The 19,004-nt window shown below is 37.4% G+C and overlaps 2 protein-coding genes across 2 annotated transcripts in view; one reads left to right on the top strand and one right to left on the bottom strand.

Moving 5' to 3' along the window:
- Positions 1 to 13,487, bottom strand: part of lztr1 (leucine-zipper-like transcription regulator 1) — a 14,853-nt gene extending 1,366 nt beyond the window's left edge. Inside the window, 21 exon segments of the mRNA XM_046842084.1 lie at positions 1 to 130; positions 468 to 548; positions 1,436 to 1,541; positions 2,356 to 2,505; positions 2,679 to 2,805; positions 3,205 to 3,361; positions 4,146 to 4,188; positions 4,190 to 4,313; positions 4,911 to 5,088; positions 6,306 to 6,401; positions 6,536 to 6,628; positions 8,007 to 8,117; positions 8,588 to 8,789; positions 9,456 to 9,595; positions 9,700 to 9,757; positions 9,988 to 10,068; positions 10,147 to 10,255; positions 11,629 to 11,708; positions 12,020 to 12,076; positions 12,746 to 12,808; positions 12,915 to 13,487. The exon segment at positions 1 to 130 is cut by the window's left edge and continues 1,366 nt beyond it. Coding sequence (XP_046698040.1) covers positions 14 to 130; positions 468 to 548; positions 1,436 to 1,541; positions 2,356 to 2,505; positions 2,679 to 2,805; positions 3,205 to 3,361; positions 4,146 to 4,188; positions 4,190 to 4,313; positions 4,911 to 5,088; positions 6,306 to 6,401; positions 6,536 to 6,628; positions 8,007 to 8,117; positions 8,588 to 8,789; positions 9,456 to 9,595; positions 9,700 to 9,757; positions 9,988 to 10,068; positions 10,147 to 10,255; positions 11,629 to 11,708; positions 12,020 to 12,076; positions 12,746 to 12,808; positions 12,915 to 13,087 — 2,346 coding nt within the window. The 5' untranslated portion in view covers positions 13,088 to 13,487 and the 3' untranslated portion in view covers positions 1 to 13.
- Positions 13,488 to 13,846: 359 nt separating this feature from the next.
- Positions 13,847 to 19,004, top strand: part of pole (polymerase (DNA directed), epsilon) — a 32,702-nt gene continuing 27,544 nt past the window's right edge. The window contains 7 exon segments of the mRNA XM_046842154.1: positions 13,847 to 14,059; positions 16,079 to 16,214; positions 17,166 to 17,246; positions 17,358 to 17,402; positions 17,825 to 17,917; positions 18,083 to 18,237; positions 18,731 to 18,875. Coding sequence (XP_046698110.1) covers positions 13,992 to 14,059; positions 16,079 to 16,214; positions 17,166 to 17,246; positions 17,358 to 17,402; positions 17,825 to 17,917; positions 18,083 to 18,237; positions 18,731 to 18,875 — 723 coding nt within the window. The 5' untranslated portion in view covers positions 13,847 to 13,991.

A 19,004-nucleotide genomic window follows, 5' to 3' on the forward strand; every position in this document is an offset into this window, starting at 1 on the left:
CCAGGAGACATGCCTATATATCAGAGCTCATCTCGGCACACTGTTTATCTGATATGTGTGATGCCAGAGACTCTATGATGTCCAACAGCAGCGGCTGGCTGAGCGATCGCAGGTTGGGGAGCTTGGACACCTTTAGGGGAAGGAGAGCAGAGCAAAAAACGAATAAACCGACAGTAAAAACGAAACGACACAAGCTGAAAATAACGAGCAAATCAAAAACGCAGGAGAAACAAACAAACAAACAAAAACAAATAAATTACAAAAATCCTGCGATAGTCTTTTGGCACTTTCATGCACCATGCAAACATTGTATTGAATTGTATTGTATTGTAATGTATTGATCACACGGATCTGATTTAGACGGTACACGTTGCGATCTTGCACTGATTAGAAGTGAGGGCAGGACGGATTTAGCCGTGGTCAGGTAACCAGCACAGCCGCAGTGCGTCGCTCAGCAGTACACCCACCTTGATAAACTGGTGCACTATAATATGCAGGCAGTGCTTCTTCATGTCCAGAGCCTGAGTTTTATCCGCTGCCTCGAGTATCTAAAAAAAATAAAAGAAGTTTAGAACTACATTTAATGCACAGTATCCATGAAAGACCTGTAGTTTTCTATAATGCCCAAAACACTTGTTCAATCTTATTTTTTTTAACAATCTCCTCTCTCTTTTCTACAAAATTTCTATGATCTTAACGTAAAAAACAGGTTACACGCTCCGTAATTGTATCGCGAGTAAATCTCGTGCCTCGTGAACGTTTCCGGCGTATATCATGGAGTACGAGTTGACATCTGGATTCTCTATAAGAGTTACTACAAAAAAACAAACAAACACCTTTTATGTCGAGATCAAAAGAAAAGTAAGGCATGAAAACAAAACAAAAAAACCCCACACCTTGATGTCGAGATCACAGGGAAAATAAAGTCTTGATACTGAAAAAACACCTTTTACGTCGAGATCACGAGAAAATTAACTCATGATAACGGAAAAAAAAAACCCTTCCATGTCGATCATGAGAAAATTAAGACGTGATACCGAAAAAACGTTATATTGAGATCAAAAGAAAATTAAGACGCAATAAAAACCCTTTTATGTAGAGATCAAAAGAAAATTAAGACAAGATAACGAAAAAACGTTATATCGAGATCAAAAGAAAATTAAGACGTAATAACTAGAAAACATTTTTGTTGAGTCGTGATCATAAGAAAACGAGAAGGATAAAAAAAATATCATAATGCATGGCTTCTTAGGCTACTTCCCAATATTATGACATCATAGGATTATGTTAAATAGCATACAGTAGGGAAGTTTACTTAGTACATTTTTTCAAATGTCTGTTCTTTATTAAACTATTTTTTAATGCTGGGAATCAGCAATATCTTACTTTCAAGAAACTTGACTATTTTGACAGGAATATATAACTATATATTTACCTGCAAGACATTCTCTACAGTTACGTTCATCTCCAGGTTCTGCTTGCAGTAAGCCTGCAGCCGATTGTTCGAGAAGCCGTAATAATACGGAGCGGAAAACAAGTAGCTGAATTCAGGTTAAGGATAAATGAAAAATGGACGAATTTTTTTTTGGGTACATTGAACAAAATGCAACAATGACATCAGGAAATACAGCGATTTAAAATAAATAAATAAATAAATAAATAAATAAATGAATTGTAAAACAGCTTTTATGTTGAGATCATGGGATAATTAAGACGTAATAACAAGAAAACGTTTTTTGTTGAGTCGTGATCATGAGAAAATGAGAAGGGAAAAATAATATATATAATGCATGGCTTCTTAGGACTTCCGTACTTTTTACATCATTATGAAATAAATACTCTAAAGCGATGCAGCTTGTCATGTCACGTTCTTATTAAAAATCAATGCTTTGATATAGAACTCAAGGACTGGATGTGAGATGTTACAATAACATCTAATGATACATCAAGATTATGACATACAGTGATTAAAATAAAAAAAATAAAAAATAAATAAAATAAATAAATTGTATTACCTGTGATTGTTTATTTTACTATTTTTACTTTAGTATTATTTATTTCCAATTTTTATTCTTGGAAATCTTTTTGAAATGCAACTTTTAAAGGTGCTATATAAAATTAAGAAATTATTACTAAAATTATTATTATTATTATTATTATTATTATTATTTAGGGGACTTTATCCTAATAATATACATGATATAATATTAGTGTACTGGTTCTACGATAATGACCCCATTTTCACAACCTCTGCTGCCCATGATGGTGGGACAAACAGACCTCTTTTCATACATCTGAAAAAAATGTGTGTAAATACATGTGGCAAAAAAAATTTAGCATTGTATAAAAGGATACAGCGAATCCTCTGGAGGCATGTTGACGTCTCCGTAGTAAATGTAGCGCAGCATGGACTCGAAGGCCTGTTTGCTCGGCACCATTTCTCCTATGGAGATGTTCACCTGGCCATCCTCGGGCATGAAAGAGCGGAACATCGCTTCGAAATAGCTGGCAGGAAAAAAAAACTGATCTGAGAACTAAGACTGAAGGTTTCAGAGGATTCAGATGTAGTGTTACTGACCTTCTGGTCGAGCAGATTAGAGAATTCTGTTGTAATGTAACATTATCATGCACATTCTTCCAGACTTAAGAATTTTGCCGTCAGACAGACAACAATGTACCTGGAGCGAGCCGCCAGAATGGCTTTATGTGCAGGCCGAGGATGTCCGTCCAACAGCAGGATGATGTCACAGAATTCCAGCCCCGCCCCTTCCAGGTAAGCCTTCATGTCCTGTACCAGAGACGTACCTATAAAAAACAAATAATCAAGGTGTTTCTTTCTTTCTACATCGTTTTTATTTTAAACATTAATTTGCAATTCAAATTACATACAATGACATGTACAATTGCCTAATGTGTTTTAAGTATAAATTATGTATATGTGTGTGTGTATGTATTTATATGTATGTATATGTATGTATATGTATGTATACATCAAAAAACATTGGTGAGATCTGATGCTGCTGAGGAGTTCTGGGGTGCAGTCATTGTAGCAGTTTACTAGATTTGTCACAATCTTTAGCCACGGTTCAGGGAATAAACACATAGGTGTGATGGTGTGATGGTCATGCGTCCATAAACATTTGGTCTTACAGTGTGTGTGTGTGTGTGTGTGTGTGTGTGTGTGTGTGTGTGTTTCAGGCCTACCTATATCAACTGGTTGGTCCGAGTAGACTCTGGGAGGTGGCTGCTGTTTGCGTCTCACGATCTCCACGATCAAAGGAGTGGAAAGGTGCTCAAACTCCTTAGTCATAATCACCTGATTAAAGTGGGTCTCCTTCACCACAAAGTTGAGGCAATGCTCCTGAGAAAACACACACACACACACACACACGATTATTATCTCGTACTGTACATTTAAGGAGGGGAAAAAACTAAACAATTTAAAGTACAAACATCACAGTCACTTTCCCTCGCCACTGAAGCTTTATTAGATGTTCATTAGGGATATAAACCCAGATCTAGATTTCTATTTCTAAGCTATTTTGTGGCACAGCGATGATGTTATACACCAGAATCAAAATCAGTATCAGAATACTTTATTAATCTCATAGGGCAATTGTTTGGCTGCAGTTACTCACAGTAAAAGATTAAAGTAAAATAAAAAAATAAGAAAATTTGGTTACACTATTTTAAGAATCAGAAATTAGACCATAATTAATAACGGCATTTGTAAGTTTGATTTATATGCCATTATAAGCTATTTATAAGGTTTAATCACAAAATAGTAAAGACTGAATTCCTCACTGTAATATTTATTGTCTTCTCTCATAATATATGTATATTATAGGACAGGGAAGATATACTATATTCATTTCATACATATTGCAATGAGATTATTGCACATAATTGCCCAAGATATAAACAATACATAAGTGTGGCATAAAAATCTATAACTATTATCTATATAATATCTATAACAACAGTAGAGTTGCTTGTATGCTTGTTGAATCTGGTAGAAAAAAAAAAAATGTACTAAACCCTCAGGTTCCTGTTTGAGCCCGATCTCGTTTTGTGCATTAAAGAAAAAATAACATTGTAAACATTCTTTACATAAGTCTGTATAAATAATTTTGCTTTTCGGTCACCTTGAGCTGGTCGAGCTGCAGTTTGTTTGCATTCTCACACACTGAGAACGTTCTGCAGGTCAACAGAGGCCTCGATGTACTGCACGCACAGCTGCTCCAGCCGCGAAAGCTTGAAACTCAGTGCGAGTTTATATACGTCCATGATCAACAGGACATCTTGAACGTGACCTGAGGACGAATCGGAGAAAAGGGAAGCGGGTTCGTTTTAGACCATGACGTGACACGTTTGTTTTCCGATATGATGTGTTTGTTGTTATAAGAAACTGAAACACAATGGTTAGCGGGAATAGCTAGTGGATGCAGCTTGCACATATTAGGACCGTTTTCACTCAGGGAAGTTTTTTTTTCTCCCCTCAGCGTTTTGGTTTTTTCAGGATCTCATGAAACCTTTTTTAAATACTGCACCAGAGTTGGTCTTTTGTGCATCTCAAACTTGAGGTAAAAGTCTCTGAAAATCCAGAGAGACAAAACTTTAAATTCCTCAGGAGGTTCCTAGAAACTTTTTTAATATTTTTTTATTACTATATGGACAAAAAGGGCTCCTCACCTACATCAGTACTTGACTTTACTAAACATTCCAAAATCTAGTGGAACATCTTCCCAGAAGTGTAGAGGGAACTATAAGAGCAAATTAGGACTAAACGTGGAATGTGATGCACATACTAGCACATACTATACTTATGAACAGGTGACCAAATTTTGGCAATACATATTCTACATCTGACAGATTTCAGGCTTCATAGAGTGTGTGTGGTGAGTACGGACCTCTGCGTGGGTACTGGATTTTGTCCGTGTACAGGAATTGCATCAGCACCTCGAACGGCTGAGCCTCCGCCTCTCTGATGGACACCTCTAACATAGGTGCCCTTATAGTGCTGGAGCCGTCCTTCTGTCTGCCGGCTCCAGACTCCTCGCTCTCCTCACAGGCCTCGTGTTTACTCCTCTGCACAAAGGGAAAAAAGTGAGAGAAATAGAGTAGCATTACACAACAGGAAATAGCATTTAACATCTAAATTCAACATAACCCACTCTCTTTTTGATAGCATCCCACGAAATGCTACATTTTAATATAATACGTTTATTAGCATACACTATATGGACAAAAGTTTGTGGAAACCTGACAATAAGATGGTATGTGCTTCATGAACATCTCATTCCAAATAAAGTCCCCATTTATCATTATAATATCTTTTAACTTTACTATGAAGATGAGATTTTATTTTAATTTTTTCAATCAGCCACAAGGGGTGTTAGTAAAGTCAGATATTGATGTAGATGAGGTGAGGAGGCCTGGGGTTCAGTCAGCATTTCAATTCAACCTAAAGCAGGGTTTAGAGATTTACAGCAGGAGAACAGTTTTGGGTCTCCTAGTTCAAGTGAAGGGTACATTTCATGTTACCACATCTAAAGACGTCCTATGCAGTTGTTTGCCTCTGTTTGTGGAAAAACCACATATGGCTGGAAAAGTCAAGGTGTCCCAATTCTGTTGTCCATGTATTGCAAGAATATATATATATATATATATATATATATATATATATATATATATATATATATATATATATATATATATATATATATAAAAAAATAATAGACATTAATGTAATTAAGCGATGCAACAGCAAGTTTCAGAGTCGAATGCAATCAAATGCTAGAGACCCGTGTACTACCCCTGCCTTAAGAATTGCTCAGATCATCCTAAAGTTTTTTTATTAAGACCCACATACACAGATCAGGCATAACAATATGATATTATAATATTATGACTGGTGCAGTGAAAAACACTGATTCTCTCTCCATCATGGCACCTGTTAGTGTATGGATATTTTCATTAGGCAGCAAGTGAACATTTTGTCCTCAAACTTGACGTGTTAGAAGCAGGAAAAATGGGCGAGTGTAAGGATTTGAGCGAGTTAAACAAATAGTGATGTCTAGACGACTGGCTGGTCCGTGTGGTCTGATCCAACGGCTGCTGTAGCTCAAATTACTGAAGAAGTTAACGCTTTTAATACTTGAAGGGTCAGGACTGATTTGGCAGCAAAATGGGGACCAACACAATATCAGACAGGTGGTCATAATGCTATGCCTGATGGGTGTATGTCCTAGTGCTTTTTCATATAATCACCACTCATAATAATGGCAGCATGATCTCAGGCTGACTTGTTTCTGTCGATCTCTGGCCTGAAGAATCTTCTTCCGCAGCCACTGACAACGTGCTGTTACTATGGCGATATGGCCCAGAACCCTCTCCTCTCTCTGGAGACCACAAATAAGAAAGACAAAGTATTAACATTCTGAACACATGCAAACAGAGATGTCACGCTACTCGTGACAATCGGATCTTTTTAGCAATAAATCGTTTAAGAAATCATTATGGGATGCAGACAGACCTCTCCGAGGATAAACTCCACGTCGCAGAACTGCCTGTTTTCCCACAGCTTTCCGTAGTCTTCATGAAGAGTGCATTTCGGATAACAGGAGAACTAACAGAATATTTTTAAAAAGGGGTAAAAAAAAGATTTAGGACTCAAATTCAACAAGGAAAGGAATTTTATTTATCACAGAGCTTAGGAATTCTGAACGCTCAAAACATGCTCATTCGGATCCTGTACCGGCAGCTGCAATTCACAGCTTTATATTAAGCGTTGATTTTAATACTTTCTTGTTTCTATGGTAACAGCTACTTCATGGGGACTTAAATGTCAGTCCTCTTACCACGATATCACTTATATATATATATATATATATATATATATATATATATATATGATAGAGAGAAAGACAGACAGAGACAGATAGATGGGTGGATGGATGGATAGACAGATGGATAGATAGAGAGACGGTGTGTGTGTGTGTGTGAGTGTGTGTGTGTGTGTATAGATATATAGAATGTGCGTATGCCTTTCTATCTATCTATCTATCTATCTATCTATCTATCTATCTATCTATCTATCTATCTATCTATCTATCTATCTATCTATCTATCTATCTATCTATTTACCGTAATGCCCCAAATACAAGATGATATTTTTTTATGTAAATGCATCTCAATAAACAATGTCGTCTTATATTCGGGCTGTACTATTAAACTTTCTTTCGGCTTCTCCCGTTAGGGGGCGCCACAGCGGATCCTCCGCACGTTTGATTTGGCACATGTTTTTTTTACGCTGGATGCCCTTCCTAACGCAACCCTCCCCAATTTATCCGGGCTTGGGACCGCTATTAAATGCAAATAATACAATACACCTGCAAAACTAGGTGGCGCCAAATACAGGTAAACAAGTTCCCCTGGACTGAATCGATCTGATAACCTACGGTCGTTTACAGTACCAATACTGCATGATGGCAAGTGCCTGTCTAGAATATACCGGTTCAAAAGTCGTCTAATCTAATTTGATCTATGCTAGACCAGCATCTGAGGCGAGCAAAGAAAAGCTTACCCAAGCCTACCCAAAATCAACTGCGTCGAAGAAATTGACTGGCAAGTGTGTCAGTATGTAGCCTGCGGTAAGTCTGCTGTGCAATTGGATACTCCAGGTATGGGTATGGGCATGTTATTTTCACAATGAGTTGGACAGCCAAGCTATTGACCATTGACTAAGGAGTCTCCAGTGTCAGTGCTTCGTGATTTTCCCACCACAACGTCATACAACATTAAACATAACTTTAAACGGATAAAACCATAGCTGTAAATAAATATGTAGTATTTCATAATAATCTTTGATACAGTGCAGTGGTGTAAAAAGGAATAAATCATCCCACACAAAAATTAATCATATTCCAATCACTGCACCAATCTGTAGTGCTTCAATAGTTGATCTTTAATATCTATGGAATGGTTCGTGTGAATAAATTCCTCACCTGAAATCTGTACATCTCTCCACTGCGAACGTTGTTGTCCACCGTTCCGCCAAAAATGTACATGGCGTCATGGATCACCGCTGCTGCGTGGAACAGCCTCCCGCTCGGCATCTGAGAGAAAACGTCCTGCATTATCATTTACAAACTTTTGATAGGAAGTTATTAAAAACTAAAACATACCATTTAAAAAGTACTTAATTTTATTACAAATATAAAAAAGAATCGTAGTGAATAATGAATAAGTGGTAAATGAAATAAATATGAATATAGTAATTACATTAATAAATATTGAGGAAAATAAAAGCAATGCATTCGAACTGAAATAAATAACACTCCAAATTAATAATATAAAAACAATTACATCCAAAATGAATAATACAAAAATATAAGATACTTCAAAAAAACAGCATGTGGAATCAGTGATTCACCTCTAGAGGCCGCTCTTGTACTGTGTAATGCAACCCGGAAAAACTATCGATATGTATTTTTGCTTATAGCTGCTAGTCGACTATCTGTGCCAGTTAATCTGCAAAACTGATTAACTCGTCTACTCCACGATTTGTTGTTAGTAACCAACATACCTCACTGTCAGTACTGGGCTGAATCACCTCCCAGGTTTGAGAATCCACATCGTAGCAGTGCAGCTCGTTGGGAAGGGTGTTATCTGCTGCTCCCCCGAAGACATAGAGGTGGCGATCGAACGCAACCATGGTGTGGCCGTAGCGTCTTTGCGGAGGTGGCGGGGAACCTCTGAGTAAATGCTCGGTTGGGATACGGGTCCATCTTTGGGGGAAAAAAAATTACGCTTATATAGTATATTGGATTTATGAAGTAAATTTGATTTGGAAAAATAAAAATCAGAATCATGGCAAACATCTGATTTAATTTCTTTCTCAGCTAAATAGTAATTCGGTTTTATCTTATTCAAAAAGCACATCAGTTACATAATGTGTATCTGATTCATGTAGCGCATCTGGTTCAATATGCATATCTGCATTAAGAAGTAGAGGTAGACTGATTCACCGGTTTTGCTGATTAATCAGCACCGATCAGCAAACATCCAAACGGAGAGTTTTTCTGGGTTACAGTACAAGAGCGGCCTCTAGAGGCGAATTACTGACACCACATGCTGTTTATTTGGTGTCTATTGTATTTAATTTATTTAATATGTAAATGTTTTTATTTTCTTTTATTAATAATAATTATTATTCCTTTTATTTAATTAATGTATTCATTTATTTAATTTAAACCTTTTTTTAACGATTCAGTACTTTTTTTATTTCTTTTTTTTTGTAATAAAGTTCAATACATGGATTATGTATTTTTTTGTTTGGTTTTTATCCAGTATTATTTTCAAAACTATTGGTTTATTAAACATTTATTGACAATCTATCAAGAAGCGCATCTGATCTGCGCATTTGTGCGCCAGAATTATATTTAATTCCTTACATGTGACCTTTAAACTCGAACTGGAAAAGGTTGTTGGTGATTTTGGCCCCACTCTGGCCCGAGAAGACGAACATCTTGTCCCGGCACACGGCTACCGGGAAATTACAGCAGGATGGGGGGATCTCTCCGCTCTGCTCAATCTGCACAGATTATCATTCGAATAAACTCTTAGAGTGTTTAACACGTTTTCTTACATAGATACTTAAATCGTTCTGAGGTTCACAGCCTCAAACTCCTCACGCACCTCTTCCCAGCACGCCTGCTCCCGATCCTGAAGTCTGATCGTCCACATGTCATTCAGCCTGAGGGCCAAAAACATTAGAGTCACATATTAAAGATTATTACTTAATAATAGTCTTGTATAGTCTGTATTGTCCAGTCGTCATCTATAAGCTAAATGTATAGTGTTGTTATTTCTCTGTACTTTTGAGAGTCACCAACAGCTGGAACCAAATTCCTTGTGTGTGTCAATAAACCTGATTCTGGCAGATGTGTATTCCATAAAAATGACAGCGTTAGGTGCTAAACATACCGTGCATTTCCATCATAACCAGCGAAAATCCACAGCTTATCGTTGTACACAGTGGCCCCGTGAGCGGAGCGAGCAACTAACCTGAAACGTTAAGAAAAATTGTTGGAATTTGCACAAATTATTTTTATTTTCATATTTTTACATGTAAATAATATTGACCTTCCTTCCACCTTCCACTCCGTCCACTGGCCCGTGGCGAACTTGTATTCGAACAGATCGTTTTTGTTTTTCAGGTTAGAGTTGGAATAAATATCCCCTGTATAGCCACCTAAAATATATACACACATTTACTACAAGGATACACATATACATACATATACACAGTATATAAACAAAAGACTGTGTACACCTGTTTGTTATACAGAGTCCTCCAGTTTAATGTTCTGTAAATATTCTAGTATTTTCATTGGTGATACATTTTGGGAGATTCCTACATTTCTGAGTAGGAAAGCTGTCTTTTGTTTTTGAGTGAATTACAATCAAATGTGTTTTAGACGTGCGTTTTTCAGTGACGACATTAACGGTTGTTTTTTCATTTCGCAGTAAAACGGGCGCGAGTCTGGAGATCCAATACGCCATCTTGTACATATGATCTGGTCGTATCCGGGTCCAAAATGGAATTTGGGGAATTGTCTTTCATAAATTGTTCAATAGGGTTGAGATCGAAGCTCTATAGAAGGAGATCTTCCACTCCAAACCGTGTAAAGCATATCTTCATGGAGCTGGCATTAAGCTCATAATTCAAGAGACATCCTATATATTTGTGTGCCTTCCAACTTTGTGGTAGCCATTCAAGAAAGAATCACATATGGTAAGAACAGTTAGGCGTCCCAATACTATTGTCCATATCGTCTATATATTCTGTATATAATCACAGAATATTGTACAGGGAGAAAGAAACCATTTGGATTTTTCTAAGTAAATGAACAAGAAATTTAAACAAACTTTACCATTAGGATTAAAAGTATAAAATAAATGATTTATTAAATAATAAATACAATTAAATAAATAATAAAATTCACCTTAACAGCACCACCTACTGGACAAAAATAAGATGTCCAAACTAGATGCATGTCAAATTGTGCACTACTGTATAACATTAATAAATTAAATTTTTATTATTATTATAATTTTTTAAGTGTACACTCCTGAGTAAGGAAATAATCCAGACCCAAGCTGGCAAAATAGGAAGCTTGTAATGGTCATAACAATAAACCATTGTAGAGAAATGTGCCTGTCTTTTAGCACTATTTAATTTTAAATCAATTTACTTTTATTTGTATATCACTTTTAATAATGGACAGTGACACTGGCATGGAGAAACATCCTTAGATGGAATGAGGATGAAACCTTAAGAGGAACCAGACTCAAAAAAGAACCTATTTCCATCTGGGTGGCACCGAATGTCCACCCATTACAGTTCATAACCCAATATTAAAAGTCATTACATTAAATCTGACATTATTTACTTGTTTATGGAGGTCTGGGTGTAACCCAAATGGTCAGTAAAATACGGACTACACCTTCAAGAACTCGGTAATAAGTGTCTTAAATCATGTGTTAGATCATTTGGTACTTTTTCTCACTTTGGAGGTTCACTGGGGATCAGGGCGCAAGCGGAAATAAGAATAATATACCCACCAAACACAAACATGCTACTGCCATACACTACAGCGGAGTGGTGGTACCGGGGGGCAGGAGGAGTCCCAGTGGTAAACGCCCTGTCCAATTACAAAACATCCGTCTTAGTATACAAACACGTTCAAAAATGTATAATGTAATAGTAATAATAATAATAATAATAATAATAATAATAATAATAATGTAGACAGTCGATTTTCTGTTGCACTGAAGCAGTAATGATGAAAAAAAAAATCAATTACAATTACAAACTGTACTACAACTAATAATAAAATGGACAAAGAAATGTATAAAAAATATATATATTCATGAAAAGACTCACATCAATATGAATTCATGACATGACTGTAGAAAATCAAACAAAAAGAAAAAAAGAAAGAAAGATTCTGACCGACACCACGAGCAGTCCTTCACGTCGAAGCGCAGCAGGTCATTAAGCATGTTCTTTCTGTAAGAATGATAGAAAGAAAGAGGAAAAATCACTTTGGTGTTCGTCCCAAACTCAAATAGAATGCTTTAAACGCTCATTGGTCCTGACAGCGTTCACATCTGGCCACATCTGCTGCGCTAGAACATCTATTGCGGAGGATTTTGCACTTTTGCACTTTCATTTATTTAATTCAGGGTCACAATTGTGGTGGATACAGAGTCTGTTTTGGGATCAGGACACCAGTCCATCGAAAGGCACCCCACACACACACACACACACACACACACACACACACACACACACACACACACATGCACAGATAGGTTTAGGTACCTTGCTCAATGGCCCAACAGGGGTATCTTGGTTGGGCTGGTGGCCTTATGATAATAAACCCAGAGCATTTACCACTGAACCACCACTGCCCAGTACACAAATTAATACCACCACATATATGTCCGGCACCTCCATGAGAGCCTCCTCCTTCTCCTCCACACTAAACAACTATTGATCAAACCTGGAACACTGATTAAACCCCGGACTGTATCACCTGACGTGGATAAACAAGCACAGATCGCTGATCTATCATTTACTTCCAAGATTAAAATTAAATATATAAAAGGGTATAAATCCGTGACAAAGAAGTGTGTCAGGTGTGTGATAGATAGTGTGTGTGTAGTTTCTTCTCACCCATTATCACCTCCGAACACGTAGATGGCATCTCTGTAGGCTACAACGGTGTGCTTGCTGCGCCTAGAAGAAGAGGATGATGAAGAAGAAGGATGAAGAGGGTCAGATATGCAGAACGCATGAATGCAACACTAATAGCAAAGGTCTGATCATCTGATCAGGTGTTTACCTCGCCCCCACAAACTCATCACAAGGAGGAAGCCTTCTCCAGCGATGGACTGTCTCAAAAGGCCCGAAGTTGAGGGTGAGATATTCCACACTGTCCGAGCAGCTGTGGTCAAAATCCACACTGGGAGCTACTTTCGATTTACAGGACATGGCTCCAGAGAGAAACCATGACATCCAGTCTGAACACAAGCCCCAGCCCCTTGCTCAGTAACCTGCCAAACCCAGACGACTTGCTCACTATTGCTCACTATTGCTCACCCTGACCAATTCCAGCATGCAGCATTCACCGATCGTTTCTCTCAGACAGAAATGTTCCTCATTCACTCCGCCATGCTGATGATGGAGCTCTTATCACGCCATGTTGCTGCCCAGGGAGCTAGCATACACACACTTAGCTAACACACAAACACTCACACATTTATTCTCCTCCTGTAACACCTAACACACCTAAACATACTTAACAAGGCCACTACCATGTGAAAAAAATAATACGCCCTTTATTATAAAAAAAACCAAAACAAATGAAATGTTATCTCACTACCCTTCTACTTCCTGTATTGTGGGCGGGGCTATCCTGTTTGTATCCCCAGTGTATTCTTTTACGTCCCGCCCACTTATTCAGACGTTGACGTTGTGATTGGACCGTGACGTCTCTTTATTTTATATTTATATATATTTTTGATTTTTTTGTAAATAAGTACTATTTTAAAGGGTGTAAATACTAAAATTTATGTCGACGATCAAAAAAAAAACAATTAGTATTTTTTTATTCCCGCAAATTTCAAACGTCTGGCTTCCAAAATGTCTGTCCAAGCTTCCGATTGGTCAGAAATAACAGAAAGGCGGGCGCTAACTTGCGTTCTGTTTTTTGATTGGCTGTCGTGTGTCGTGGGCGGGGTATTTTGCGGAAGTGCTCGCAAAACGCGCCAAATTCCGAGGGCATGGCAGAGATCAGGAGAGGTTGAGAGCAGGAGTCTATCTGTGTCTTCATGTTAGTTTTTCGGTTGCCTGGACATTGTAGCTATTATTGGACAAGAACAAAACATAATTAGTGAAAGATATTAAGAAATAAACCGCAATGGTTTTGCAAAACAGTGGGAGATTTAAAGCAGATCGAGCCGGAGGAGGGGATCAGGACAAGCAGCAGTGAGTTCCACATTTCCACACTAACAAAACAACCTGCTGAGAATATTTACATACATACATTACATAATTTATCCATAAAACACTGTCATTTTGTTATAAAGCTTAAAAATTATCTATACACAAATACAAAAGAAAGCATACAGTATATTACTTGTGCTTAGGTACCTTAGGATTGATGTAACACTAAATGGATAAAAAGTACTATTTGTAGTATAAGTATGTAATTGGTTGTAAACTTTTATGCGTGAAACATGCTGCCATTTTAATATAATGATTCTTTATACACAAATACAAAAGTACTTAGGTACAGTAGAATTGATGTAACACTAAATGGATAAAAAGTACTACTTGTAGTATGAGTATATAATTGGTGGTGAATTTGTATGCATGTAACACGCTGGCATTTTGTTATAAAATCGTTTAAACTTCATGTATACACAAATACAACAGAAAGCGTACAGTATATCACTTGTACTTGGGTACAGTAGGATTGACGTAACACTAAATGGATAAAAAGTACTAGTTGTCGTAAATCATTAGTAGTAAAACCTTTGTGCATGTAACACGTTGTCATTTTCTTCTAAAGATTTCAATACTCTGTTTCCATAAAAATGTATATATCACCTGTGCCACTGTATAGGTACAGCAGGATGGATGTAACACTAAATGGATAAAAAGTACCAGTTGACATCCAATTATATAAATGTATTATAAATGGTGGTCAACCTTGATGCAAGAAACATGTCGTTTTTGTTATTTACCCTCTAATCTCTCTCTCTCTCTCTCTCTCTCTCTCTCTCTCTCTCTCTGTATGCATGCACAAATCACATATCACTAAGATTGATGTAACACTAAATGGATAAAAAGTACTACTTGTAGTATGAGTATATAATTGGTGGTGAATTTGTATGCATGTAACACGCTGGCATTTTATTATAAAATCGTCTAAACAACGCGTATACACAAATACAACAGAAAGCGTACAGTATATCACTTGTACTTCGGTACAGTAGGGTTGATGTAACACTAAATGGATAAAAAGTACTACTTTTAGTATGAGTATATAGTTGGCAAACTGATACGTCTTATAAAATGAATAAAACATTGCCAGACTTCTTTTTTTTTTTTTTCTTCTTCTCACGTCAATTTTTGCTTTAATTTTTGTTTTCAAAAAGACAAATAAAGAACTGGTTTAATCTGCTTTAGACCTCACCGCCATTCTTTATTTTCCGTTAGAAAGCAGAACCGCAAATCGATTCTCCATTTTTTCATGTGGATTTGGTTTAAATGACGGATAAATAGTTTTGCAGGTCTAAGAGTTTGAGTGAGAATAAAAACTAAAACCTGGTCAAAAATCGAACTTATTGAGAGAATTGTGTAATTTCCTTTCATAAAAGCGTAATAAATTACGCTATAATGCGACGTCTCCGTTCTATTTTCTGTATCTAGGTGTAGTATATGGACAAAAGTTTGTGGACACCTGACTATAAAACTAGAACTCAGCAAATCTACCTCTAAATAGCTTAAAAAATTGATAAATAAATAAAACAGAATTAAGGTTTTGGAGTACCTTAGTCAAAGTCTGGACGTAAATCCGGTTGAGATGCTGTGACACGACTATAAACAGACCTGAAAACCCTCCAACTTGTTTGAATTAAAGTGATTCTGTAGAGAAGATTTGGACAAAATTCCTCCACAGCGATGGAAAGACGTGCCAGTTAACGCAAATGCTCAACCAGTTATTAGATTTAGGGGGCAATAACTTTTTCACATAGGGCCAGGCAGGCCATAGATATATTTTTTTTATATCCAAAACCTAAACAATGCAGTGTATCTTGTTATTGTTGCTATAAATAGAAGGTCATTAATGGTCAACAGGATCCGAGTGACTGATTCCTCTCAGATTATTGATTTGATGTAGAAGAACATGTAAAATGGTGACCAATCGAATGAGTGGATCAGAACCTCTTGTTTTGTAATGAGTAATAATTAATTATTATTATATATTTTCGCACGTAGGGATGACTGGTCTAGTTTGTCCGCCGTCAAGCGGCTCGAGCGCAGCCAGTTCACGGATGAAATGGACGCCCGCTACGGCTTCGAGCGCATGAAGGAGCCTGGAGAAAAAACCGGCTGGTTGATTAACATGCATCCGGTAAGGGACACGCGTCCTCAGGCTACACACGTGACTCTAGAAAGATCTCCTTCATCTCTCTCTCTTTTTTTTATCCTTTCACTCATTCGTTCGTTCGAATTTACAGTCCTTAGATTTGTTGTTCTTCCACATTCTTTCCTTCATCTGTTTCGCCGTTTTTTTCTTACATTCATTCCCGTTCATCTTTTATATGCGTTCTTTTCTCTTTCCTCACATCTCTTGCTTCATGTTTGATTTAATTTCTTTCCTTACAAGTATTTTTGGTACTGTACCGTGGTATTGTACCGAACCATGTCTTAAAAGCAGAGGTAAAATGTGTGTGCCGTTACTCCTCAAATTAACAGGTATCGATTCTTCTTGATCTTTCCTTTTATACATTTATTACATTTGTTATATACATTTTATATATACACACTATATAAACAAAGTATTGTGACACATGACTGTTTCAGCAACTCCATGATGATATTATTTACATGGGTTGGAGTGGAAGATCTCCTGCTATAGAGCTCTGACCTCAACCCTATTGAACACCTTTGGGTTGAAATTAAAAGCTGACTGCACCTCAGGAGAACCTCCTCACCTTCTGACCTCCATCACTAGCTGACTTTACTAATGCCCTTGTAGCTGAATGAATCTCACACAAGTCTCCACAAGCACACTCCAAAATCTAGTGGAACATCTTATCAGAAGAGTGGAGGTTATTATAAGAGCAAATTGGGACTAAATTATGGAATCTTATGATCAGGTGTCCACAAACATTTGTCCATATGGTGTGTGTATGTGTATAAACGTTGTGTAAACATTAATACCTAAATACTTTACATACTGTGTATATATAAAATGTATGTATATGAGGAGTTACCTTTAAGTAAGTCTCTCTTTTCCTTCTCTCTCTCTCTCTCTCTCTCTCTCTCTCTCTTTATCTATATATCTATTTATTTTCTTCAGACAGAGATTCTGGATGATGATAAGCGGATGATAAGTGCAGTGGATTATTATTTTATTCAGGAGGACGGCAGCAGGTTTAAGGTAAAACACGCCACTGCTGATTGGTTTAGTCTCTCACCTACAACCTGTGACACTGAGAGTGTGTGTGTGTGTGTGTGTTTGTCTGTGTGTGTGTGTGTTTCTCATAAACAGGTTGCACTGCCGTACAAGCCATACTTCTACATAGCGACTAAAAAGGTAGTCATAATGCTCAGGTTAATCAAATGGTGTGTGTGTGTGTGTGTGTGTGTGTGTGTACATGTGATGGAGAGAGAGAGAGTGTGTGTGTGTGTGTGTGTGTGTACATGTTATTGAGTGTGTGTGAGTGAGATGTGTGTGTGTGTGTGTGTGTGTGTGTGTGTGTGTGTGTGTGTGTACATGTGATGGAGAGAGAGAGAGTGTGTGTGTGTGTGTGTGTGTGTGTGTGTGTGTGAGTGAGATGCTGTGTGTGTGTGTGTGTGTGTGTGTGTGTGTGTGTGTGTGTGTGTGTGTGTGTGTGTACATGTGATGGAGAGACAGAGAGTGTGTGTGTGTGTGTGTGTGTGGATGTGATTGCAGTGTGTGTTTGAGTGAGATGCTGTGTGTGTCTTTGTGTGATGACTTGCTGGTTTTCCTTTCAGAACTGTGAGAGAGAAGTCATTTCCTTTTTATCAAAGAAGTTCCAAGGAAAGATCTCAAAGCTTGAGACGGTCTCCAAGGAGGATCTCGACCTGGTAAGCAGATATTCTTTCTTTTGTTCTTTTTCTTTCTTGTTCTTTTTTTTTTCCTTGCCTCCTTTTGCTCTTCTTTTTCTTGTTTTTCTATCTTTTCTTTTTCTTCATGTAAGTAAAGATGTGTCTTACAGCATGTGTATGGATTTTTCTTCTTCTTTTTTTCAGCATAACCACCTGGTGGGACTGAAGAGGACCTACATTAAACTGTCCTTTAACACCGTGGACGATCTGGTCAAAGTGAAGCGGGAGATCTCACCTGCTGTGAAGAAGAACAGAGAGAGGGAGACCTCCAACGACACCTACACAAGCATGCTGTCCAGGTGCTGCAGGGTTGGATGTGATCTCCTGCTCAGTTTTTACAAATATGCCTTTTGCACTTCATTAGATCCAGATGTTATTAGTCTTCAAAAATTTGCCTTCACTGATGTGATATTGAAATCGCAATGGGATTGTAATGGACTAAAATAATATATCATGATTATATATAGTATATGGGCAAAAAATTATGGAGAATTGTGATAATTCAGAGCATGTGGCTGGACACTCAGATGTCCAAAAGTATAAAGACAAAAAAACTATTAGATAATTGAAAGGACATTGTATATAGAATTTCATCACCAGTGTCCACTGGAATATGTAAATATAATGCAGAATGTGTATATTGTACATTGTGGTTTGTAATGTGATTCAAATTTTATTAATAAATCATCGTCTTTTATGTCGCAGTGATGTACAGTAATAACAAAATGTTTATGGTAATTATAAGCTAATTTTTTGCTTTTCATGTTTGTGTGTGTGTGTGTGTGTGCGCAGTGCCCTTGTTGGTGGAAGCGTGACGTCGGCTGAAGAAGACGGCACGTCTAAGAAAATGACAGACCAGCTGGACAACATTGTGGACATGAGGGAGTACGATGTGCCCTACCACGTTAGACTGTCCATCGACCTCAAGATCCATGTGGTAGGTGATCTCCAATGATCTATTACATAGTAAATCTTCAATTTCCATAAGTGCCTTCTGACTTCTTGCACATGGCCCTTTCACAAACAAGCCTTTGTAGTGCAAAAGATGACAAAACCAGACATTCTT

Source organism: Silurus meridionalis, chromosome 27 (genome assembly GCF_014805685.1).
Source record: "Silurus meridionalis isolate SWU-2019-XX chromosome 27, ASM1480568v1, whole genome shotgun sequence".
NCBI classification, from domain to species: Eukaryota; Metazoa; Chordata; class Actinopteri; order Siluriformes; family Siluridae; genus Silurus; species Silurus meridionalis.